This window comes from Rhipicephalus sanguineus, chromosome 5, assembly GCF_013339695.2.
Source record: "Rhipicephalus sanguineus isolate Rsan-2018 chromosome 5, BIME_Rsan_1.4, whole genome shotgun sequence".
Taxonomy (NCBI): domain Eukaryota; kingdom Metazoa; phylum Arthropoda; class Arachnida; order Ixodida; family Ixodidae; genus Rhipicephalus; species Rhipicephalus sanguineus.
Genome location: NC_051180.1, coordinates 17,744,068 through 17,770,108, shown reverse-complemented (window position 1 = coordinate 17,770,108; position 26,041 = coordinate 17,744,068). Strand labels below are relative to the sequence as shown.

At 48.5% G+C, this 26,041-nt stretch overlaps 1 protein-coding gene across 1 annotated transcript in view; it reads right to left on the bottom strand.

Moving 5' to 3' along the window:
• Positions 1 to 23,708, bottom strand: part of LOC119393311 (zinc finger E-box-binding homeobox 1) — a 604,428-nt gene extending 580,720 nt beyond the window's left edge. The window contains exon 1 of the mRNA XM_049416198.1: positions 23,243 to 23,708. Within this exon, the coding sequence (XP_049272155.1) occupies positions 23,243 to 23,306 (64 nt within the window). The 5' untranslated portion in view covers positions 23,307 to 23,708. The remainder of the gene's footprint in view (positions 1 to 23,242) is intronic.
• Positions 23,709 to 26,041: the final 2,333 nt, after the last annotated feature.

The following is a 26,041-nucleotide window of genomic DNA, read 5'->3' as shown; positions in this document are numbered from 1 at the left end:
AGTAATGCTCAAGTACACAGAGGCGAACGGGGTCACCAAACTAACCTCGGTGTAACGAAAAATAATCGTTATAATGAGCGTCAGAGGTGTGCAGATATATGAACCCCGTTCGACTCAGCGGGAACTGAACTTTCATAGCAACCGCCGGTGATAATACACTCTGCTCGGGCATTCGAGGCTTCCGATGACGCAGGCAAGCTCTTCTAGCTCGTTCCTTTGTTTTCTTTCTGTATTTTTGTTGCTTCTTCAACCCAGAGTGAAACAAGTTTCGAGGAGTATATTTACGGCTTCCAACCCTACGCACTCAATCCGCGCCCTTGTTGTCCATCCCGTTCTTGCCTCGAACACTGCGGGGAATCGCGGCCCGAAATAGTGGAGGAGGACCAGCGTGCGGAAACATGCCATGCTTGACCGTGCGAAGACCGCGCTGAAGTTTACAAAGCGAAAAAGAAGGGAGTCGAACAAAACAAAAAGAAAACTAATACACGTAGTAAACAATGTGAAACTGTAGCCACTGTTAGCACCAGCCAAGCCTTCGCGTTCCTTCTTGGATCCCTCTCTGGTTTATTTTCATTTTTACTTTTTCTCTCTCCTCTTCACATCGAAGATACGTCGTTATAAGTGAAAGCAAAGGGCCATATCCTCGAGCCGCGAGCCAGCTACAGCGTTTCCTACTTTCAAATGGTGACCGGAACGCGGGGATCTCTCGAGGAGTCCGCTTTCAGCGATATACTCTCGGGCCGTCGAAACGAAAGATGGCGGAGGAAAAAAAACTTAGAGCAACAACTAAAGAAGGTTGGTGCATATAACAGGCACTCGTGCGTCGACTCTGACGCGCAGTATGTAAACACAACGCCGTCTTCATTCCGGTGAAAGATAGCGAGAGGAAATAGCCGAGAGGGAAAGGCGAAGGGACTTGACTGCGTTGTCTTAGTGATGAGAAGTGAAGTGGCGTGCAGAGCTGCAAGACTTATGGACATTGAGAGCCCGTGGTGTTGGAAGAACACGTTCTAGTAACCGGTGAAAGAATCGTTGCGTTTCTATTCGCTAAGGTTTTGTAATCCCGGACAGTTCTCCAAGTGCTCTACCGAGTACTTCAGTATACAGTTCATAGCTATTTCATTTAAGTGAGCTACGTTAGGGGTCTTGGTATTCCTCATAGCACGCTGAGGAACTGTTGCACAAAACCTGGCGCCTTAAAATTTCATTCTATTCTTGCGCGCAATTCATTTCGTCCGAATTGTATGGCAGAGCCATCAAGAAAAAGCTCACAGGGTCCTTTACGCATTCGCGTAAGACGACTTGAAGGCGAAAGTCATAATCTTGTTACTTTTTTTTTCTCAGTCGATGCATTGATCCCCTTCCACCTCCGAAAGCTTTCTGCACCTAACGTGGTTTTGCACAGCCTCGAGGATCGGAGGCATTGCCAGCTTCCTACACCTGACCTGGTTTTGCACTGCCTCCGTGATCGGCACGCCTTTGACCAAGCGCCGATGTCATGTGATGACGCCATCATGGGAAGTCCCGTTATGTGACATCAGAGTGAACTCATGATGATGTCATATGGCGATATCTGACGTCTTGATGACGTGTTATGGTGACGTCATCACGTGGTGATGATTTTTTTGCATTACTCGTGTTTACGCCGCCGATGCTGATCATCAATATTTGCGTTTGATGAGGCATCTAAGGCTGTCGTCTTAATAATGCCAACGTTACATGAGTTTTCTGCACCAATTTAACGGGCTGAAAGGTCACGACAGTACGCCGGGACTGGACAGTTCAGTGACATCGGAAGTGCTGAGACATCGCCAGCGTCTTTCTTACCACTGCGACCAGTCCGCAGAAACAATGCAAGATGTTATTGAAATAAATGTCGTGTCTTGTGATTTAGAGCAGTGCGATACGAAGGTCATCGTAACTAAACAAAAGTCGAAACGAAACGCACAAGATGCCTCTGTGGTTTTCACATTCGGTCCATTTTGTAATAGCCGTTTAAAGGCTTGAAGTGTACGTCTAAAGGCCTAAATGAACAAGGCGTCTGTAGGCGCTCTCAACGGAAGCATGAAGATTTGTTCCGTCAAATCAGCCAGTGCATCACGATAAAACATCTTTAACGCACGCCGGAAAGCCCAATCAAAGGCCACATAAACACGCCGACTTCGCGTTAAAAAAAAAAGACAATTAAGAACAAAGCTGCATGAAAGCGAAAAAAGCGACATTACCGCAACTGTCTACTTCAGGCCAGAAAAAAAAAAGAACAGCTAAGACGAAAGTACCCTGCGTCGAACATACCCCCGCGCAGTGTGGGCTCATCGACTGCTTTATTCCTAGGCGCCCTATTGGAAGAACAACCTCAAACGCGTACTGAGTGCGTTCTCATTGGGTATCTACAGAAATCGATCTGGGAAAATTCGTGAAAGCGCGCATGCGAATACGTACACTTCGGCGAAGGATGTAGAGAAAGCAGTGACAAAAGCCCGCTCAGTCTAGATCGATCTCCAATTTACGCGGCCGGAAGCAAAGGATCCCAAGCCTGTCGCGGGTGGCATTATACCACTGCAGCATTACCGCGAGGCTGTTGCACACAAATGTACTTTCGGAACTGCAGCGAAGACCGCACAAACCGTTCATTATGACATTGCTGCTCCCAACGTATAGCAACGCTGTGTTATCGGATTTTCCCGCACGTGGCCGAGAGTCGGTTCTTGAACCTCTGTCTCATTAAAACTCTCTCAATCCTCAGTGTGCTCGATTTCCACGTAAAGCAAAATAACGCGACGGTTCTTAGCACCGACATCTTGAATAATCCTAGAGTGACGACCCCTAGATCAGAGAAGGGGTATCTCTTGGACTTACTCGATACAAAGAAAACAAACTGACGACAAAGGAATTCCAAAATAATAATTATATAATACAGTAAAAACGATAAAACGCGTCAGCCTGTTTGATTGGAAGGATATAGCCAATTCGTAAGGTATTTTCGCGGATTTTGGAAACTGAACAGCGGCAGCTCATGGAATTTGAGAACAAAGGACGTTTCTGTTGGTCTTCAATAATTGTCGCTCATCCATTTCACTTTATTTGAGATAAGTGGTTCTTGATACTGTTCTTGAAAGTGAGTGAGTGAGTGAGTGAGTGAGTGAGTGAGTGAGTGAGTGAGTGAGTGAGTGAGTGAGTGAGTGAGTGAGTGAGTGAGTGAGTGAGTGAGTGAGTGAGTGAGTGAGTGAGTGAGTGAGTGAGTGAGTGAGTGAGTGAGTGAGTGAGTGAGTGAGTGAGTGAGTGAGTGAGTGAGTGAGTGAGTGAGTGAGTGAGTGAGTGAGTGAGTGAGTGAGTGAGTGAGTGAGTGAGTGAGTGAGTGAGTGAGTGAGTGAGTGAGTGGCAGCAACGGCGAAAACCGATTAGATATGTGGTGTAGCTCACACCCGCGAAGGCCTCAGGTCGAACTAAACTGCAGAGAACCTATGCATAATCTCTGAGTAAGCCTATTTCTTTCATGGCATAATTAGAGTAAAGGTATTCAGCTAAATTCATGAAATACAGACTTCGCCACCGACTCTTTGCTCTAGATGTCATTTTCTTTCTTTTATTCATATTTGTTTCCTTCGCCAAGTTATTCAAGAAGAGAGCTAGGGAACATTCCGCGACACTCGTCAATTCATCGCAGCTCCTACTTACTCGGAATCTTTACAAAACCCAAAATTTTATACGCTTTCTTTCCTTCGCGCTAAGCTCCCATATTTCCATCCCGCCTCCCGCTTTTTATTTTTTCTCTCCCGCTCTGAATTACGCCTCCTATTCAGAGCGCGTAAAAGGTCCGAGCGATACGAGTGCCCCCTACCGCTGCATCGGTGCCGCTAATTCCCCGCGGTGCCTCGAAAATTTCGGTTCCCTTTGTCCGCGGACTGCGACCTTCTTTAGACAGGCGCCCTCTTGAGGTAGACGGTCTGCGGACGACAAATAGATGGCGCAGACAGAAACGCGCATGACGGTTCTCTGGATCGCCCTCTCTTCTCTTTTCAGCGTCGTTTCCGTCCTCCACTCCGTGGGTCTTCTTCTCATCTTGCACCTTCATCACTCTATTCATCCGCCAACCTCAGTCTTTCGTTCCTTCTTTCTTTCGTTCAATGTCCAGCAAGCGACGCCATTGTGAATACATGCCACAGTTTTTGTCAAGTCCTCACCGTAATCACAATGCTTCACGCTCTTGTACCTTACCGTCACCACCACCGTCTCGCTCTCTTCTTGTCGAGAATACGTATAGAAGCAGTCCGTCACGGACGTCTTACGCCCGTAATTTATTCTAGTTATCATCGTAATTCCCGCAGAGCTAAACGATTTTACCGCACGGCTAAAATCCAAAAGCCATTTGCTATTAGCATTTGGTGCGGTGGTGTGTCACTTGGGTGGTACTTGCGCTTACAGCTGTAGCTGCTCTATAGCACACCTAGTTAGGTCACAAAAACCTGAAATATGGCCGTCTCATCTACACACCACTGTGCAACATACAATAATAAATATTTCCATAAACGATTTTTAACACGAAAGTGTTTTATGCCGGGGTCCACCAAGACGTCACTTCCGTATTTCCTTCAAGCAAATGATGTTGGTAATATGCACACGACCAGATGTCAAAGAAAAACCAGAAGAAAGAATTCCGTTGACGGGAGTCCAACTCACGATATCTCAGTTCGAAACGATAGGTGCCGGGCGCTCTACTCACTGCGCTACCATCAAACACGCACGAGGTTTCACAAACGCGCCTTTTAACTCTCACACCTTCCTTCTACCAGTGATCCTGGTTGGCGGGTCGGTGTCGCCATCTGGGAGCGGTAAAGTGAAGTAGTACATCATGACACGAAGGGACGCCGACCGAGAGCACTTCGTTAATCTCAGCGCAGCGGAGGCTTTCACTGCAATATTGTAGGAAACTCCATGGTCGGTGAAATGCGGCATACGTGGTGATTCGATTCGGTAACGACGGAGTTGCGTGACTTGCCTTTCGCGTCGTGATAGCGTATGACGCCTCCTCGCCAGCGTAACAGCTTCCGAATGGACCAACGGTGTTTCTCCGCCGCCATCTGCTTCGAATGTGGTGGCACCGACTAATTAATAAAACGGCTGCAGTAAGCGCCACGGAAAGGCAACGACGACGACGGGAGAATGCCGTATAACTGGGTGCTTCGCTGTAGCGAGAGACGCGCTAACGGAAAGCGGAACGCCTTCGCGCGTTCACGGATCGAGCTACGAACTCTGCCTCTCGCGTTCCTGAAGCGCTCTGTGGTATAGTGGCTGTGTTCCAATTCTGGACAGCATCGTAGACAGTCTACGCTGACAGCTTAGAAGCCAGCATCGAGGTCATGTTGTCCGACAAATGGAACGCGTCTAGAAGACGTCTACGCGACGTGCATGCCACCTCGCGTCGAGAAGAGAAAGCTAACAAAAACAAACGTAAATGTTCTTTCTTTAGCCTCTTTCGTGTTCAAACCTATGAAAAAATTAACGTAGCTTACATTGAGCGCCTGGAAAAGCGCCTACTGGTGTACAGACGACCATACCGGCGAGATCCGAGCTACGCGAGCATTGCGCTGAGCCGCCATCTTGTTTGGACAGCAAAGTAGCCTGCATCGTTTTTGTCTTTCTCGAAGCTGTCTATTTTGCCGGCTACGTGAGAATTGAAATGGGACTTAAGATGGCCGCTGTCCACTTAGCTGTCTATTTAGCCGTCTACGGTGAGTATTGGAACGCACCCAGTGTATGCATGAGCACAGGCGTAGGTTTCCCTATTACTGGGGAGCGCACACTTCGCCTTTTTCCTCCTCAAATGACGACGCTTTGAAAGAGTGCATATTGAGTACCAGTGTTTATTATGTGCTTGTTGACGCCGTCTCTCAGCGTGATCCACCATATGTTGTGTCCAGGTGTATGTTAACTACTACAGCTACCACAAAGACAAAGCTCTAATCCTGATCATGGGCGTTAGTCATCGGGTGCAAGCTCTCGTATATGAATGTATAATAAACATTAATCTACTTCTGTGAATCACACGTTTCAGTTTCGTGTTATAATGATTCATATGACGTAGGGATTAACCACGTTTTCTTGATATGGTGTTTCCTGCGTGAGATTTAAGTGCATGACTGCGGCGTCGAAATGAACCTATCATTGAGCATTGCGAAGTATAAAGATAAACATATTCAGAGTTAAGACCCACACCTTGAATCATATGTAATAAATATCTCAAAGAGAGAGAGAGAGACGCATGGGTATTCATGGCACGCGGAGAGCCAGATATATCTTTTCCCCTTCTCATCTATTAAGAAGCATCGTCAACGCGTTGACACGCTGATGTGAGCAATTCGCGAGAGAAATGCGACGTTCAAGAAATCGAACATAACCGCTGAGCAGGTTAACCAGACGTTCGACCGAGGTCAGACCTTCGTGGGCGGATTTCCGGCCGATCATTTCATATCTCTGGAATTTTCGGGGCCAGAGGAGGTCGTGGCCCGAGGCCCACGGAGCGCGCGCTCTCAACAACCGACTGTGTGCGGGCACAGGATGCGTCCACGCGTTCCCAGGAGGCGGTAACGCGACTCCACCGCGCGTGCCCTCGACGCCGGCGGCGCATCTGGCTTTCATCTCGGCCAACGCGCGACAGGCAAGGTCTCTCTCCCTCGCCGTCGTCCCGCTGCTCGTGTCACACCACCGCAACCGCCAAGACGACGGCGGTCGCCCGTATATCGTGCACCTAGAGAGAGAGCCCGTAGATGTTCCCGCCACCCCACCCCCTTGCCATCGCCGAGAGCTGCAGCCAGCGATACGTGTATACGTGCGAAGCTCTCTGGTTCGCCGCATTATCGCGCGGCGGGAGTATTCGTCAGCTCGTGCTATACAGGAAAGATGACGCACGCGTGCCGGAAACCTCTGCTGAGAAACAAGGTTGGCACCGAGGCAGGACACCACCCTGTTGATCGGCGGAACGATCGCGTGAAGCCGTCGTTTATACCTTTAGTGAACAACGTAGGCATCACCAAAGAGGATTTGCAACATCTAGTGTCATCTAATGTCCTTGACCACAACCCCCATTTGCTTTCGCGATGTCTGTAACTTGAGTTTGATACGAATCGCCGCGAGGACACCGCATCTTTGATACGTTACCAAATTAGCTAGTAAAATGAAGCGCAATACAAGAAAAGTGAGACAGACCAAACGGGACGAGCGCTCGTCTCGTCTATTGCGCTTCGCTTTACGAAGTATGCATCACCAACTGACCCAAACTTCTACTCTTCTAAAGTTACCAAATTAGAACGCACGACACTGTTTCAATGTGCCGCTTGCCAATAATCAGGTGCAAGTGGAGCTCTCTTAAGCATACCGGTCACAGCAATCCTACGTGTCAGCTTTAGAGCTCCGTAAGATGTACGTTTTTCTCTACTGCATTGACCTGAACACCCCAATCACTGCGGTAACGTAGATGGCTTGTGCACTTACAGGCGGCGCATGCGCAACTCGTCACTGCACCTACAAACGCGAAGTGCTCCTTGACTATACAAGAAGCGTTACAAGAGATCCGAGCTCAGTTCTCCCGTCCCTCTCTTCTCGCCGTGGGAGTAACGCGTCGCTCACATCGCCGGCTCCTTACGCTCCCGTATCGCTTCCTGGTAAACGAGACGGCACACAGGCGGCAGGAGAAAGAAGCAAGAGGCCGTACTGGCGTCGCTCCGCCGTCTTCTGCCGCCGCCTAGGCGGCGGCGGCACCTTGCAACAGCCGGCCGCAAGTCGCACGCGCGGTTACCACCAGCGCGGGCTTGTCCAATGGGACACGCGCGCATGTCGTATAACCCTTCCCGCGCAAAAAATAGCAGCGCGCGCGAGCATTCGCAAGTCGCATGCAAAACCCGGCCCGTCTCCCGCTGCGGCGCGGCGACGGTGCCGCCGACAACTGGCTTCACTAATGGCGCTTTCGTGTCCGCCTTTAATTGCGGAAGCAACACAAAGCGCGCGCTCCTGGCTTCCAAATTAAAGCGGCCGCGCGATCCCTCCCGCCGTTCGAGCCGCTTGTATATGTATGTACGAGCTGCTTGGAGCCAAACGCCAGGGCCTGCGGGATGCCGACTCGCTGGCACACTCTCGTGTATGACGGCTCTCTTTGAAGGCGGGAGGGAGTGGAAAAGGGGTTTCTGCGTTTGTACGCACCCTTTACCGCCATATGGGAAGTAAGTTCGGTGCACGACGCCATGATGCCAGCCGCCGCCCTGCGGTCTGTATACACCGTATGCGAAGAAGCAAGCCCATTCTATGTACGTGTTACGCATCTGTAAACAGGACAGCACTGACGTGTCTGCTCTTGGTCATCAATCGCCGCTTTAGGTGCTCTTTAAAACTTGCTCTGTCAAGACGCAAAATTACGGCGTCTCTGCGAATCATCTTTGTTTGCTGCGCTCAATATCTCGGCGCCAAGTGTGCGGCACTCGGCGAATGACAGCTGTCGCCTCTGAGTTCTTGGTACAGGTATTTGCGTCTTTTGACTCTTTTTGTAGTCTATTCGCTTATATTGCTCAAAGAATGTTTTTTTTTCTTTCTTTCGCGATTAAACATGACGTGGACAAGATGGAACAAACCAGCGCAATTATTGCATATAATTTCCTTCTGCAAGTAATATTTCGCGTGATTGCAACTAGGAGGCATATATGCACACAAGGGGGGCTTCCGACAACTCGCTTAACGAACCAGTGCCTACATCACGCATGATTTGTTACCGAAAGTAAAACGCTCGACAAACAGGGACGCTAGCACCGCCGAAGCCACTAAAAAGGTACCAGTACGCGAAGCTTCGCTTTCCGGAGTTTCGCAAGTGCTACGTAAGAGCTCACGCGTATTGCACAGAACTGAGAGGTTGCGCAAAGCGAACACACCTCAATCGCCGAACTGCGTTCGCTGAGCTTCTCGTCCCCGGCAATTTCGTTTCCTGCGCGAGCACTGACGTGCGTTGGTGCTGCCCACCTTTGGGGGTGAACGCGCGCGCACTCGGTGAGGAAACGGTGTGCAGGGCCGAAGGGCTTCGTGTCCGGAGCCAATCATGGCAGCTGCGGCTTTGTGACGGCGACACTCATGGGGCTTCCTTCCTGCAACCCCTCCACGCTCATTTAAGCCCTACCCGACACCCGTTACCAAGATTTCTTCCGGCGAGCGATGTATGTTAGAAAGCGTAGGACATTAGCAAAATAATGAAGAAACGAGAGGCGAAGAGCTGCGGAGCAATCAGCAACTAGCGAGGTGGCATTGCCAGTCCCACGTTAGGGTTGATCGAGTAAGCGCACAGCGAGGGATGGCTTGAGTACACGTGGCCCGGCGCGGTTGCAAACCGGACTGCGTGCGACTCGGGAGAAAGATAGCATAGCTTGGTAACGCGGGCTGACGGGTAGAACAAGCGATGACACCCCACAGAAAAATCAGGACTGGCCGCTGACGTCATCCATTAAGAGCGAATGAATGAAGCTGATATTTTGATGTTATGTTTTAGTTGGCTTGATATGCTGCTACGGAAATTAAGTTAAGATTACCTAAACAAGTTTGTCCCTCAAGCTGTTTCTTTGTTCGTTGAGTAATAAAAGCCTCACCATAATGACCATTCGAATTTGTTCCTTGTGAAACAACTAGTGCTGAATATTCCGCCAAATGAACAAGCGAGAACGAGCTGTAACCTCCTTATTAGCGCTTAAGTGTTATTTCTTTATGCATATTAATCAGTGGTAAAGTATTAGCTAGTTACAAAAATGAACAGTTTCAAAAGAAGAAAACAGAGAGAAAAGGAAGAAAGGAAACAAACAGTGGTTCATCTGGCGACGGTTTGCTAGCCTACACTAAGGAAAGAAGGGAAAAAAACAAGAAGGAAAGAGGGAGAGGAAAGAGATATGAAAGCTGCGTTATATAATCAACGGCTCTAGTCAATATGACGAAGCCCATGTAATATAACGATCTTAATCTGAAGTGGCGCGCCAACAACGTTAGTATCAGCGAGATGCGCCTGCCAAGGAATAGAATAAAGCAAAAAGAACCCTTACGGCTCGCCTACCCAGTATTCATATCGTAGCGAAGAGGAACGTGGGGCATCCTCTCTAGTGCTCTCTAGTGGCTATCTAGTCTTTAGGGCTACACACGTAGAACTGGTCACTTAGGCATGTTCAGTTCACCCACGTTATCCATTAGCGGCAATACCAAGGGTCATAATACGCTGGCATTGATGAGAGACTGCAGATGGTACAGCCAGCGAGGTTGACGCGTCATGCTCCGACACAGGGTATGGCGACCGGGGAAGGATGTTCGGAATATAGGAAACAAGCACCGCAAGCTTTCTCCAAGGAGCAGCGTACTTTGGTTTGACGGTGTCTCTCGGTCTCGACAACCTGCCCGAAACCGACCATATGCCTCCGAGACAGATTCCAGTTGGGTGGCCCCCTCCGGAGACCACGTTTGGCGAGATCCTCGGAGTCAAGTACACGACGACTTTTGGGCCTTCCGGCTCCCACACGGAGATGGACACGAGCTGCCAGCATAAGTGGCAAGCAGCTAAGTGAAAGGCAACGTATTCATCTCGCACGAATAATCAGTGCCATCTGCAGGCGCCGCGCGTGCAGCCGTTCTGCGTGATGGAAAATTGAAGCCTGCTCTGGCAAGTCCGGGACAACAGGGCCCCCTGGGTTGTGGCGGGTCCCCATCCACAGCACGTGGCACCTGTGAATGTGCCCCCCTTCTGTGCCAGCGAGGGCAAACCAGAGGGATGCATGCACGAACCGACACATCTGAAGGCAGCCAGCATGCACTGAGCACGACGTCTTCAGTGCGAAGGATGCACATTTGTCTCTCGTCATCGACGTTGACAGCGTCTCGTGAAGCGCTTATACGAGTGTGTGGCCGCCGCGACTGACTACACATGATGGGATGCGTTGCGGGAGAGACAGAGAAAGAGCGCAGGACAGAAGCATAATCTGTTTTTCGCGTGTCGTTCGAAAAAAATCGTGTGCGTGCATAGCATGTCAGAGTACACCTCTCAAAGAGCGCTTATTCATAGTGTGCTTGCGCTAATGAACTTAGCGTTGTACACTCCCCCTTCCCCCACCCCCTCCTGTGTCGGTTTTGCAAGGCCTGCGCCCTCCCCATTTCATCTTGGCCCTTTTTATTTGTGTATATGTTTTCATATCTAATAATAACAACAACAACAACAATAATAATAATAATAATAATAATAATAATAATAATAATAATAATAATAATAATAATAATAATAATAATAATAATAATAATAATAATAATGATGATGATGATGAGGAGGAGGAGAAAAAGAAGGACAACAAGACTATGCTAGAGCAAGAGAGCAACTTGCCTTCGAAATACCATTACTCTAACAAAAAAAAAATCTCGAAGACGCATTAGATGTTTTGAATAAGATTGGTCACGATCACTGAAGTGATTGTGTTATTTACATTACTATAACGTAGCGTAAGCAGCAACGCGTTTCAACATGTATGACAACAACAACAAAATGCAGACGAATGCAGTGGATAGTGCTGATTTTTTAACTATAACTTTAGTACTGACGAGGCGGGCAATAAACAGGCACTGATATGGCTGAGCTTAAACTGGGACAAATCTATGTATGTAACGGCTAGGGTTCTTCAGAATGCACCTGATGCTGCCGAGTTATATATGTCACGTGCGGGCAACATATAAGGAGATGCGTGTACACAAGCACAGCTTGAACAGAGCGTGATCGCGCGCGCAATGTCAGAACTGTCGAGACTCAAACTTATTTAATCGTGTGATGAACTAAGATTCAAACCTCCCGCCTTTTCCCAACATAGACACATCAAGCATCAATGATCCTCTCTTCAACCTTAAAACTGTTTGAATTTTTTTGTTTATTTACGACTGCGCCCTCATTGTGCCGTCGCTCGTTATCAAAACGTAATTTTACTTGCCAAGGCCACGATATGAATATGAGGCAGGCACGTAGGCAAGGGGGGGGGGGGGGGGGGGGGGGCCCGGGCCACCCCCGAAATTCGTCCAGCCTTTATATGCCTGGGCAACTTTTTTTTTCCTTTTTGCCTTTATGGAAAGACTTTCTTTCGAACAATTACGCTTTGCCCCCCCCCCCCCCCCCCCAAAAAAAAAAAAAAAATCCTGGCTACGTGCCTGTTATGAGGCATGCCGCACTGGGAAGCTGCGGGTGATTTCGACCACCTGTGGTTCTTCAACGTGACGGCGCACAGAACCCGGCGTCTATGGCATTTTCGCCACCATCGAAAGTGCGACCGCCGCGGCCGGGATCGAACCCGCGCCTTTCAGGTCAGCAGCCAAGCAGCGAAACCACTGCGCCACAGCGGCAGATTCTACGTATATCATTTTTGACGAAGCAGTGACCCTGCTTCTTAGAGAACGCGAAAATTGACCGTCGGCGTCAACACGTGTGATGCCAAAAGTCGTCACGGAATGACGTCATCACATGACCCAACATGTTCAGCGCAAAAACGGAACACGAAAACACAAGGAAACACAACATGTTGAGTATGTACCAACTAGCCCAATTTGCCACCTTACTTCAGTTCATCACATGACGTCACAGATCGCCAAAATTTGTTACGTCATCATGATGTCACTATGACGTCGCATAATGTGACGTCACATGATGACGTCATTATATGACATCGTCGCTTGGTCAAAGGTGGACATATCACGGAGGCACTGCAAAATTGGAGGACGCTTAAGTTTCGCCTTTAATAGCAATATCCGCCCCCCGCCCCCCCTACACACACGCACACACTCACACACACGTAAAAGTAAGGTTTTCGCCCTCTTCAACAGCACTTATATGACAACCGTGTACCCACTACGTATGTGTAAAAGAGTGCGCGCACTAATGTGCGTGCCCTTCTTAATGGGTGGTATGCTTTAAACAAGCAGCAATTACGCGCGTGATACTATTTCGAAGTTGCGATGCACCCACTACGTGTTCGTAAGGGAATACGCGCAACAATGTGTGTGCCTTTTGTGATGGGTGGCCGGCTTTAAACCACCAACTCTTTATGCAATTCACATGGTGTGACGCCCGATGACAATGTACGCTTGTACCACGTTTTACTGCGATATTACATCTCTGTGACGCCTGTACACAGTACGCGTGTGTTTGTGGAGCATGAAAGTTACTTTCAGTGCAGTTCCAAGCATTGGTGTGGGTCTGTGGTAGAACACTCGCTTGCCACGCCAAAGGCCTGGGTTCGATTCCACCTCAGGTACATCGCTCTTTATTATTTGCATCCATGGTGATTTTTCGGTCACGACCAACGACGCCGACATGGACACCGGAATTTCCGCGATACGGGCTCTTTAACGCTATCGCGTTAAAACCGGGTGAGAAAGCTTGCAATGCCTCCGATCCTGAATGCAGTGCAAAACCACGTTAGGTACAGCAAGTTTTCGCCTTCGAGTCGTCTAAGGAGAATGCATAAGGGACCCTGCCAGTTTTTTACGTTCTCGGTCATTTCTTCAGCTCGTGCTGGACCAAACGGTTACGCCCTCTGTCACGATGGCCCCGAGATCTTCTGCCATCTGTGGTTTCATTGCCCCAAGGTGTCACTTGAAAGACGGGCAGATAGAACACGAGAGGCACCTACGGCCCCCTTTCAGGTCTCGTCCCCCAGATTACGGCAGCGGAAGCAATCGGACGCAGCCGACGCACAGAACGCGATAGCTGTACGGCTCGGCAGTCCGCTAGAAAACGGCGCCACGGTGCGGCTGGCTGCGTCATTTATGGGCAGTAACCTCTCCCGAACCGAGGACGATGTCAGCACACCAGCACACGTATTATATATGGCCCACCTTACGCACAGATATTATATATATATATATATATATGTGTGTGTGTGTGTGTGTGTGTGTGTGTGTGTGTGTGTGTGTGTGTGTGTGTGTGTGTGTGTGTGTGTGTGTGTGTGTGTGTGTGTGTGTGTGTGTGTGTGTGTGTGTGTGTGTGTGAAAAGTAAGTGGTATAGTATAACGGTACGTCGGTGGGGTATCGCTGAGTGTTCTAGACATATTCACGCCCTGATAAAGCGACAAGTAAAGGAGACCTTTCTTTTCCCCTTTTCAAAATCAAGGCTCAAGAGTAGGATATTTTCTTTGATGCAAAGAATTCTTGGGAATCCACCGCACAAGATATCGTCATCTCCTGTCAGATCTCGCCAGGACTCGCGCTAGCTTCTGCCTGTCTAGATCACCACTTCTTGATGGGCTAGGCTGGCAAAAGGGAGAGGTTTATTTTTAACCATGCAATCGACATTATAGCACTCACTTAATCAGTCTGTCTTCTCTCCCACTTTTTATCTCTCCCCCCACTGGCGTGATAGGTGGAAAGTCTTACCCATATTTCATTAGTTGCCCGGGAATAACTGCGCTTATGCAATGTTGAGCACGGACAAGGAGAGGTGGATTCCCGAAGCGCGCACACACACGCACGTATACGCACCCGTAAACGCGCGTCACAGCCCAATCTTATCATATATCTCTTAACTGCCTGATATATATATATATATATATATATATATATATATATATATATATATATATATATATATATATATATATATATATATATATATATATATATATATATATATATATATATATATATATATATATATCTTGCATTCTTAACGCGCCTGAAGCGAACAAGAATGGTGAATTATATGCAAAATATAAGTGAGGTTGGTTTGTGAATATTGGTTCATGAAGCACGTTAAAGGTACAACAACTAAGTAAAACGGGAGATAAAAAATACGCTGATTTTCGAACATGGGCCACACAATAACACAGAGCTTTTACATGAAGTGGCTTCGATCTGCCTGCTCTATAGCTACAAGGACTGGGTATATATATTCCCGTTGTGCCCAAGGTCCCGTGACTTTTTGTATCGTATTGGCCTCGAGGCCCACCACTGGAAACGCCGGCGCCACCGTCGGCGTGACGTGCTTGGCAGGATCACGTGGTCTCAGCGGCCGCGTCGGCTGCTTGTGGCGCACTGCCGCGTGCTTTGAAAACGAGTTTCAAGTCCCACATAGCTGTGGTCTGTTCAAATTCGGAAGTTTCCTCTCATATTCTACTCAATTGAAACCATTGTAATGGAGTAGCTGCCTCCGAAGGCGGCGAACATGGGGCTCTACCGCTCGGTGCCGCAGTTCCGCGCTTACGCAAAGGAGCCCAGTGTCAGCCTGCACTGGTAACTGCGGGACAAGAAACAGCGTGAAGCATGGGTTGTAAAGCTAAGAACCGGCAAGTAGCCATCCGGTACGAGTCTTGTGTGCAACAAGCACTTCCGCGACGAAGACTTTCGTTACTGCGTCGGGCCTGCGATGTTCGGTGAGTAGCAGACAGCGCGCACTGAGACGATGGCTCGCGCGCGCTTCCCGCCGGCAAATGATGCTTATCTGCCACAGGATGGTAAAAGCGCTACCTTTTACCACGTGCGATGCCATCTCAGAACCCTCCAATGCGACCTCTTGATACTCGGCCCCGTGCTCAGCGTCCACAAAATGCTGCAGATGCGCAAGTCATTGTTTAGATACGTTGAATAAAAAGCGCGCAGGGTCCCTTATGCATTCGTTAAAGATGACTAGAAGGCGAAAGCCATCTTCTTCTTGTCAGTCGATGTACTGATTCTCCCGCGCCCCCCTCCAAAAGCGTTCTGCACCTAACGCGCTTTTGCACGGCCTCCGTGACCGATCACGGAGGCAATGCAAATCGACTATGACGTGTGAATACGTCATCATGTGACGTCATATTACGTGATGTCATAATAACGCTACATATTTTGGCGATCTGTGACGTCATGATGACGTCATATGGTGACACCATCCCGTGATGATTATTTTTTGCATCACCGACGCGGGACGCCGACGGGCAACCTTCCCATTTGATGAGGCATGCATTGCTTCATATGCTACATAAATTTTGCATTGCCTCCGTGATCGGCCCACTGATGATCGGCCCACCGGCCAACCCCATGTATTTTCTTGGAGCCTCATTTATTTACGTGGGAAAGATGCCACCCTGTTGGCGTTAGACTCGACACTGCTGCCAAAATTGCTGGGGTACACACCAAATAATTATTATCCTGTTTTGCGGCTGCTGGTTGCTGCAATACCTTCTGTTTTATTCACCGCTATTTCAAGTTCATGTGGGTCCTAGTTCACAGCCGACGTTTGCAGAACAAGTCCGGCAAACGTTACTGTATTTTCATTATTTTCCTAGGCGTCGCATGCTCTCTGTCTCGTAGACTGGTTCTCCTTCCACCAGCAATCTCGAAGTGGTGAAGCGTTGGTGCATGAATTTGTTGATGACAGAGAGCGGCAAGTTCACTGGAATGCAAACGGAACGATAATTAAGGAGCATTAAAAAAAGGCGTCGCATTTGCTCACGTTTTGTGTGAGCACCAAACGAAACGAATGCGCTGAATAAAGAAACAGAAGCAGCGGCATTTGCCCGCTGAGAAGACCGATCAATACACAGTGCGAGACAACTTGTCAAATGACATTGAAACGTACCCGAATTTAGACCGAAAAAGAAAAAAAAACACTGAATCGTCGGGACGGCAGACCACAAAGTCGCCATGCGCACGGAAGCCGCAGTTGTAAGGAAATTGTTTTTGAACTGCTCTGATAGCGTCCGCGCAACAGTAGTTGTTTGTTTACTCACAAATTCTCATATTTTGCGGCCTAAAGTTCACAGCGCGGTGCCAAAACGCGCTCGTAGCAAAAGCGAAACCATCAGTACGAACATACATACAGACGCTCATACATGCAGAGGCACCGTCAGTCGTCGCGAACCCGTGTGATCGCTAGCTTGAGGCTTCTTTCTGTTATGCTCCGTTTGGTTATACAGGCAGTCTACTCTAACGAGATATTTCACATAGTTTGCACTCAGCGAGTGACTACCTTTCACGCAAGAAGCCGGTTCAGGGGTCTGCAACGCAGTGATAGCGTGAAGCGGGTGCTCGGTTTTCTGCAAAGAGACAGCGACTGTAGACTATCTTGTGCTTTCAGTTCGTCGAAAATGATTATTTTGACAGTAAAGAACACATTTCATTTCGAAAGTACTGACAGAAATGCCCTGAAGGGCTTCCGCGAGGTGTTTTTGTAGAGCGCCGACAGCAAAACCTATGGGGAGCGCGCCGGCGGTATCCTGCCTAGCACGCAATCGAGGCGCGTCCGATAGAGGGCGACTCCGTAACTCCTCGAGGCCAATACTCCACGTTTTTGATGGCCGGCGTCTGATCAGGCACTTCACGCTTTCTCCTTAAAATCTGGACAAAGACCGATTGAAAAACCTGGGCAGCAGTGAACCTTGCACAAATGTAGCGTACAAGTAATAATAAAAGGAATATATCGTTGCTTACGAAATATTCTCGAATGACTCTTTCAGGCGACATGCTTCGTGAGCTTCCACCCTCGAATCTATGGCAAAGGAGCCGCGGCAGGAGCGACAAGTGCCCGCAGCACTGCGCTCGGAATCCCAACCAACCGAGCGAGGACAGTATGTATACGCAAGATATGAAAGATCGTCCAGAGCTAATATGGCGGCAACAGGGGCTAGTTGGTACGTCTTCATGCTTGTAGTGCGCTGCCAGTGGACACGAACGAGAAAAAATAAACGAGTAAAACAACACAGGGTGATGCGCAGTCGTCCAGAGCGCTGCTAGCGATGCCAGCATGTAATACACACATGCAAATCCCAAAAGACACACGAAAAGCGCTCAGGTTTTCAAAATAGAGTAGTCGGTCTGTGCAGAAACAGTCTTATATCGATATCGAAACCATATACCTAGAGTAACGTGATGCCTGTAGTCGAACTGCTATAGTGCCGACAAGAAAGCGTTGCTAACAGATATGAATTTGTTTTAAATAAAAGCGAGGATCTGCCTTCAACACTCCTGAAGTCATACAATACAACAGCCGCTCCCGCAAAGACGATACACTCCAGCAAACGGTGGGCACTCTTTTCCATCGCCTTGAACCGAGCAAGAGGCGTGAACGACTTGAACCGTAGACGGTGCAAAGTGCGTGGGGGCCGGGGCCAACGTTCACCAAACGGCGCCCTTTGAGAGAACAAAAAGTGCCCGGGCATTTTGCGGCAGTCAAGTCGTCGGGAAGCCCGAACGTGGGTCTTCGTCTCGCTGGGTTCGCTGGCTGCGGCTTAAGGAAGCCCCGGCATCGCGCGCAGACGGGCCAATCGAACCTTGTGACCATGGCGCCAAGAGCCCATTAGCAGCAACATGATAGATGGTCCCCCAAGAAGGCCTGCGCCCCCCCCCCCCCCCCCGCCACACTGCCGGCGCAGTTGCCGCATTTTCTCGCGCGTAACTGGCCTAGATTTTAGGCAATGAGCAAATAAGGTCCCCTCAACTGTCAGAAAAAGAAAGAAAGATCGATGACACGCACAGGTGAAAGTGTGCAGGTCATGCAGGTGAAAGTGTGACGTTTCAAAAGTTCCCCAGGACGTTATCTGCGCCGCAAGAACATTTTGTCCATAAACAGTAAGCGAAAGGAACGACTTGGATAACGGACAAAACACGGTTGGATATCAAAATAAACGCTGGCTAATATCGTATCTAACTATACAGGACATGTTATCTGAAGTTGTATATGCAGAGACGAGAGATCAGAATGGTTATCCTGAAGGACATTTTGGAGCGACGAAACGTATGGCACAAAAACATTTTGCCTCAATTCAGACACGCTGTGGGCATGATCTACACCTTCCGTCCTGTTCATGCTACAGCGCAATGAAACTCACTTCTGAGCCAGCACGACATGACATGACAAAAACTTTATTGAGGTCCTGAAGTGCTCACACCCGGGGGGACCAGGGATGAGCCAGCAACGACCAAGTTAGGCTAGAGACAATGAATCTAAGGGAAACGCAGCGGACGTTAACTATATGTACTCTAAATAAAACGTAGAAATAATAATAAAAAGAACAAGCGTAATTTTTTTTTAGGTCTAGAAAATTGTTTACGTCAATCAGTGCCTCCAATGCATAACTAGCGAACATCTCATACAAGAGTAAACATTCTGATATGAGATATTCTCTTGGACACCTTCACGATTCATTGAAAAAGTACCAAATAGTGTTATTTTTAATAAATACTGTCGTTGCAGACCAGAAAGCAGGAAGCCATACATGCTCAAAAGGAGTCGACGTCAGCAATTTATATAAATTTAGGTGTGAAAACACGGAAAATAGGCTAAGTAGATGCCGTCTATCCACAATATACAACACCAATGTTTAGCTGTGTCTGAATCGTTTACATTATGTGGACACCATTGCTTCTGAAAGTATGTCGTATGCGTGTCACAACCAGAATCACAGATCCGACTGTACCATTCACTGTTGATTTGGCTTCGCGCACTCTAACTGATAACCCGCAAGAAAAAAAATATCACTACCAAAGCTTTTCAGCTCTTCTTTACCTTAAACATATCGACAGAAAATGAGAGCAAGAAATTGATATTCCCCTTTTCAATAAATTATAAATGACGTAAGGATCTCACTCTTAATGTACTAAATCCAGTTTCGCGGTGTAAAGAGTAGGATACGCGTCAATTTAAAATGCCAAGTGTGGCAAAGAAATAGATTAGTATTCATAAAACACGTCCTCATGTGAAGACTGCCCGTATAACAGTTTTAACATAACGACCGAACATTTGATACCGAGCTTTCTAGACATGACATAAGAAGAACTTTATTTGAGTCCTGAGGAACTGAGACCCAGGAAAGCCGGAGGAGCCCCCCATCCCCCCAGATCAAGTCGGTGGCTCCGCCAGGGCAAGAATATTATAACAGCACGACACGACAAAGCCAGACAGCACATACCTCCGAAGTATACCTTCGGTTTTTCGTGTCATAGTGTTTACACATGCACGTACCTATACTGAGGGCAAGGAGTATGCGTCATACTTTGTTTTATATGAGCTGGTGGGCGATTCATCCGACACGTAAGCGCGCGCCAGTAAGCTTCCGGTTACCCGCACCCTGCCTGCCCCCCCCCCCCAACTCCTTATCATTTTTTTTTTTTTTTTAGATTTCAGCGGCAGCGTAGAGGTACACCTGCGGCGTCCGCCGTGATAACAGGACCCAAACACAGGTGCGCACATCCGGCACGGTTCCGCTACCGCTGACGCTATATCGTCGCGCAACCACGGAGAGCGCACCGTGCGGTATTTTGTATGTATACACGCGAAAGCCTGACCGAGTCACAGCTGATGCCTGAGGACGCTCCAAACACTCCTGCACGATGGTCACGGAGACAGACGGGAAACGAGTGGTCTGACGTCACACGAATACTTCCTTTCTCATTCATACCCTAAGACAGTGACAACTTTCCAGTGACAGTCCGTTTGAACCTATCAACGTATACGTAAGTTTGCGAAACAAAACGGGGACCTTCAGATATTCTAAACTCTTCAACAACAAATTAAGTATTACCCTATTAGACTACACCTTCGAATTATGCAGTCACTACTCGCAAATTCGATTATTTTTAGTCTAATTGAAGTCATTAGCTCTGCAATGAAGTCCATCTCAACGGAAATAGTAGACATTACGTATATTTAATGAATCACATATGTCTCTAAAGTATAGCCGGATATTTGCTGGCGAAACCGCTATCATTCACACTCGCCAATCAGCTCCTTGTATACGGGATAACAAGGGCGTTGTCAGTAATTTTTTTCGATTTGGGGGGCTGGGGGGAGAGGGGGGTTCAACCACCGTTCATGTATGTTTGCGCGTGCGCTTGTATGTGAGCGTGTATACTACATACACATGCAAAACAGAAATTTCGGGGGTGAGAAACTGAACTCCTCCCTCCGCCCCCCCCACCCGGCTACGCCAGTGGTGCATAAGCTGCTTGTCTTCTATAATAATAATAATAATAATAATAATTGTTAGGGTTTAACGTCCCAAAACCACGATATGATTATGGGAGGTGCCATAGTGGAGGGCTCCGCAAATTTCGACTACCTGGGCTTTGTGTGCTACAGGACCAGAAGCCTTTGTCAGGCCACATGGCCTTTAGCTTCTGCTTCCTTTGTAAGCAGGAGAAATAAAATTAAACTGAATTCAATTCTTTAACGTGCCCCTCTGCTTGTCTTCTTCTAATGCGTCATTCGAACTTCTATAAACAACACTTCATAACGTACAGCGTTTATATAAAGAAAGAAACTTCGTACCGTCGCCTATAAGCTAAACGACGTGAATTTTGATGAGGAAAATGGCTATTCATTAAGGACAACAATGCAATTCACTTTTCGTACATACTATTCGATTTGGCCTATAGGATTGACACCCTTCGACAAAACAGTGATGTGCCTCTGCGCCGTGACAACGCTGCGGCCTAGCCTTTGGCTGTTAATTAGTGGACAGTGCGACGAAAAACGGCACATGGAAAAGGTAAACCACAGCACGTGCGCCATCCTGTGGCTCACTTTCTGTATGTGTGTCCTTTTGTCGCGCTGTCCTTGCTACCGTAGCCCCTTGCAACCATCCTTGCAACTATAGCCTACCTTTCCACACCATAATAGGGCTGCTACACGCGCTGGCGCTATTGTTCTGCATATGTACATGCACAAGAGAAATACCAGAAGTACAAGGGAAGGCAGACGCTTCAAGTGATGAAAAATCGTCGAACAGGAAACGTCGCTGTAGCCTACGTTTCCACAATGGAACGTGTCGAAACATTAGCTTCGGTAACATTCCCTGCTGTACGATTTCTGATCACAAGTAAGATATCTGAAACCTGCCATTTTATCCTGATGTAGCTATAGCAGTACAGGACCGTCCTTGCCTGGTTTATCTGCGCTCTCTAGAAACGTTTCATCTTTGCGAGCGGCGATATTAAGTATTTTCTTAATAGATCCCACCCCCTCTTCTTTCTCTCTCTCTCCTACCCCCTTACTTTATCGCCCTCAAGCCGTGTTATGCAGTGTTATTGACACCCGCCTTCAGCTCATGTTCGACCCTTTCACATACACATGTATTCGGCGCACCCAAACAGTGCTCGCCCCGATACGAGCGACACAGAGACCCGGGCTTTCCAGAGTCATCGGATGAGTCGCGCAGCGCAGCATGTATACACCGTTGTTGTCGGCGCCCGACCGAAAGCCCATTGCCCCGAGCGCTGTTCCCACAACGGGACGATCGGTGAGAGGGTGTGCTCTGGGGTGCGTATCGCCACCCTCCCGTTCTCGCTCCTTCTCCTCCTCCAGGCGCCATGTTGAAACTTTCGAAACACTCAGCCGTAAGGGGAGGAGGAAAAGGCACGCTTGATACACCTTGACGCATATCCATCCTCAGCTTCGCTTTAGCAAACGAAGCTGGAACCTTACCAGCGCGTTAAACACAGCCCGGTTGGCAGCTGCAGCAGCAATTCGCGAAAGTTGCACCCGCCAAGCGAAAGCTACGAAGCAAGGGACGAATGCCGCGAAAGAGCGTCCGAAAAGAGAATCGACCCACGGAAGAATGACGACGGTGGCTCCACGCCGCGGGTTCCCTCTGAACCGCGGCTCGAAAAGGAGAGTGAGTTAGGTGAAGAGGAGAGAGGAAAAGTGAGAGAGAGACGTCGCTCCCCCCATGAATCGGGCGGCCGAGCCCGAGTTGGCGCTAAGCCTGACGAAGTTTAGTGCCGTCCGGAGGAAATGTTGGAACCGTCCCGGCACGAAGAACGCGCGCGCGGCAACAACGCTCGGCCGAGCCGTGTGGGTCGTCGCCGTCATTCGCTCCGATTCCAAAACGCGCTTACAGAAGGGCCGGAATGTCACGCATGCGCGTGTGTTGTGTGAGTCGCGTGCGCCTCGCCCATGGAACTTGCGACCACTGCTGTGCTTTCATCAACCATGCGACCCGATGTTGGACAAGCATGTGTGCGCTTTTGTGAAAGAGGCAGGCACGTCGGTGACGAGGTATGACAGGACATGCCACGCATCGAGTATGTGTAAAGTAGTTGGCTCCCGCGGTTTGACAGTCATGTCAGGCGCGAGTCTCTTTGATACACTTCTTACAACTGGCGCGCGAGTCTTCGTTCACCCATCGTGTCGCGGAGAAAGGTACGAATGAAAGTGAGAACGAATGCGGAAGGCTTTTTTTTCTTTACTGTTTGTCCTTTCTGCCCGCTTTGGTTTGAAAACATTGCACGTACCGTTTTTCCTCCGGGGATTGGCTTGCTTTCTGCGCGTGCACCTGTGTCCTCCTTGATCGGCCATGCTTTCATAGTGCCGTGACAGTCCACTGTCCGCGTCTCACACACTGCTCACCCGATGCGACAGGAGGGTTCCTCGTGGTGCCGTGCAGCCGCCGCCCACGCGGACACATCATCATGCATGCCACACGCTCCTTGGCTGCCGCCGTGCACTTGCCGCCGGTCTCTCTCTGCCTAACGCCAAGTAAGAAGACAGTCTGTTTGTTTCTCGAGAACCAAAAAGAAAAGCAACTAAAAACAATAAAGTTTGGCGTTCGAACGGCTGCGGGCGCGTACAGAGCGCGTCGATTCTGGGAACCTGGGAAAGCCGGTCGTCGTCACCCACTGTTTTGGCGAGTGTTTTTGTGTTTTGTTCGGCGGGGCAGGAGAAGCACTTTTTCGCCGGCCGATGAGCGCAAAAAACTTGAAAGGGGGGACCCCGGCGGGGCGCGCTAGCTTGCCGAGTTGACAGCCGAGGAGTGATCTAATCAATGGAGCGGGCTCTCGCGGCGGCAGCGCCATTGGTCGGCGCCGAGCGGCCTCCATTGGATAAGGCGGCCGCACCTATCAGGTCGCCCCGCCTTTCCGTCTCTCGCTGGGCGCCCTAAAACTTGATCGCGCCGCCGTCGCCACCACTGCCTCCCCCGCAACTGCAACCCCCCATTCCGTCGCCACCGCAGAGTACGACTTCGTCGCTAAGGAACTACTCGGTCGAACCCCCTCTCGGCATCGACTCCGCTCCCGAGTTGGTTAATGCGCGCTACCCGAGAGAGTGCGCGAAAGGAGCAAGCTGCCTGATGAAACGTTTCTGTCTCCTTTCCATATAGTCATCTCGACACAACCTGCGTGGCCCAACACTGGCAGTGTCGTTAAACTCTGCAGCCGGAAAGGGTGGGGTGAAGGAGAACAGCGGGCTCTGTGCCCCCTCACTTTGTTGGATGGCTGCACCTGATACCGATATAAAATGCAGTGAAGCAAACCGCGTGTTGAGTGACGAACGTATGTGTTAACGGTTAGACCACTGATGACGGTTCACTTCGAAACCCCGCCGCGTTGAAAACCACATCAAGAAACTCCAATATCGTTGTACCGATTGTAAGTCCACGCATTTCCACTTCGCTTGAAGTCCTTTTCGTTTTAGAAAATCTTTGGTTCAAGTAAAATTCGCTCAAAAAGTATCTGTACACAGCAGTCCGCAACCTCTCGACGAAAAAGCTCAGACACCGAGGATCGTCTCAGCCCTCATCCAGCGCCTTTTCTGCGTTAATCATCACATTTGTGTTCAGTTTATAAATTTGGGTGCGTTTCTTTCTTATTTTTTTTTTTTCGTTACTGCTATCTGACGAGGTTCTGCCTTCTACAGTTTACAGGATTTATTAGACTAAAGATTTTTCTATTTGTTCCTATAGCGTTTTCCAGAACTTTCCTTTTTCTCTCTCTAACAACAAATTTGATTCATATCACTCGAGCCAAGGCCTTTCATCAAAGCATTTCTGCCTTTTCTGTGTATTTGAACAGAAAAAAAATATTGGGCCAGCTACGCATTAATGGTGCGAAGACTGAGGAAGCAACGGAGCTAATTGCGTTGCCTTCCTCCTCATCCTCACTTCCATTTCCCACCCCATGCTATACTATACAAGGCAATGCTTTACCCTCTCACCTTTCCCTCTCCTCACCCTTGCATCCCTTTCCCACACCATACTAAACTACACTATACAAGGCTATGCTTGCTGTCTATTTCTTTCTATCTCTTTTTGTGTGTTTATTTCTATCCCTTTTCTTTCTCTCTTCTCTTTCTTTTTGTTTTCTTTCTTTTCTTCCTTCTTTCTTTCTAATTCTTTCTCTCTCTCTGTACTCGTTCTCTCGCCCATCAGATATGCTATGCTATGCTCTGCTCTCCTCCTTTCCCTCCTCTTCACCGTCACTTGCCTTTCCGACCCCTTGCTATACTATACTATACTATACTATACTATACTATACTATACTATACTATACTATACTATACTATACTATACTATACTATACTATACTATACTATACTATACTATACTATACTATACTATACTATACTATACTATACTATGCATCAACCTCTTCTCCTCCTCCGCACCCTCAATTCCCTTACCCATCAGCAACGCATTCATATGGTTCCCATAAGTGCTTGTACCCTGTAGTGGAGCTTGCCCAATTACTGTGGCGCATACCCACCAACTTATTTTTCCAGTCCACGGATTACACGTTACGTCCGCCTCTATAACAGCTCCACCGTTGGCTCCGAACTGACGCTCCCTCTTGAAACGAGTGGAGGACCAACGCTTGCTACTTCATAGGAAGCTATGACTTACTAACGCCAACATCACGGCTCGTTGGCTTACATGCACCGAAGTCTGAATGGACTTCTCTACTTTTTAGGCACTTCGTTAATGCAAAGTAATGGGTACAAATAGCGCTGAAGTCACGATGATCTCCTTGCTGGCATACGGGCTGACAGCCTATCGTCGCCACTCATCTTTCACTACCATGTAAAAAAAAAAAAAATAGTGTTACTCAATTCGGAGAGTCTTGACTTGCCACGTATATACCGTATTTACTCGAATGTAACGCGATCTTTTTTTTTTTTTTCAGATTTCTGGTACTTATAAGTCGACCCTCGCGTTACAAGCGAATGCCAAAACTACTGTTTTTTCTTCATGGACGCAATGAAAAGTCAATCCTCGCGTAACAATCGAGTAAATACGGTAACTTTCTCCAATGATACAT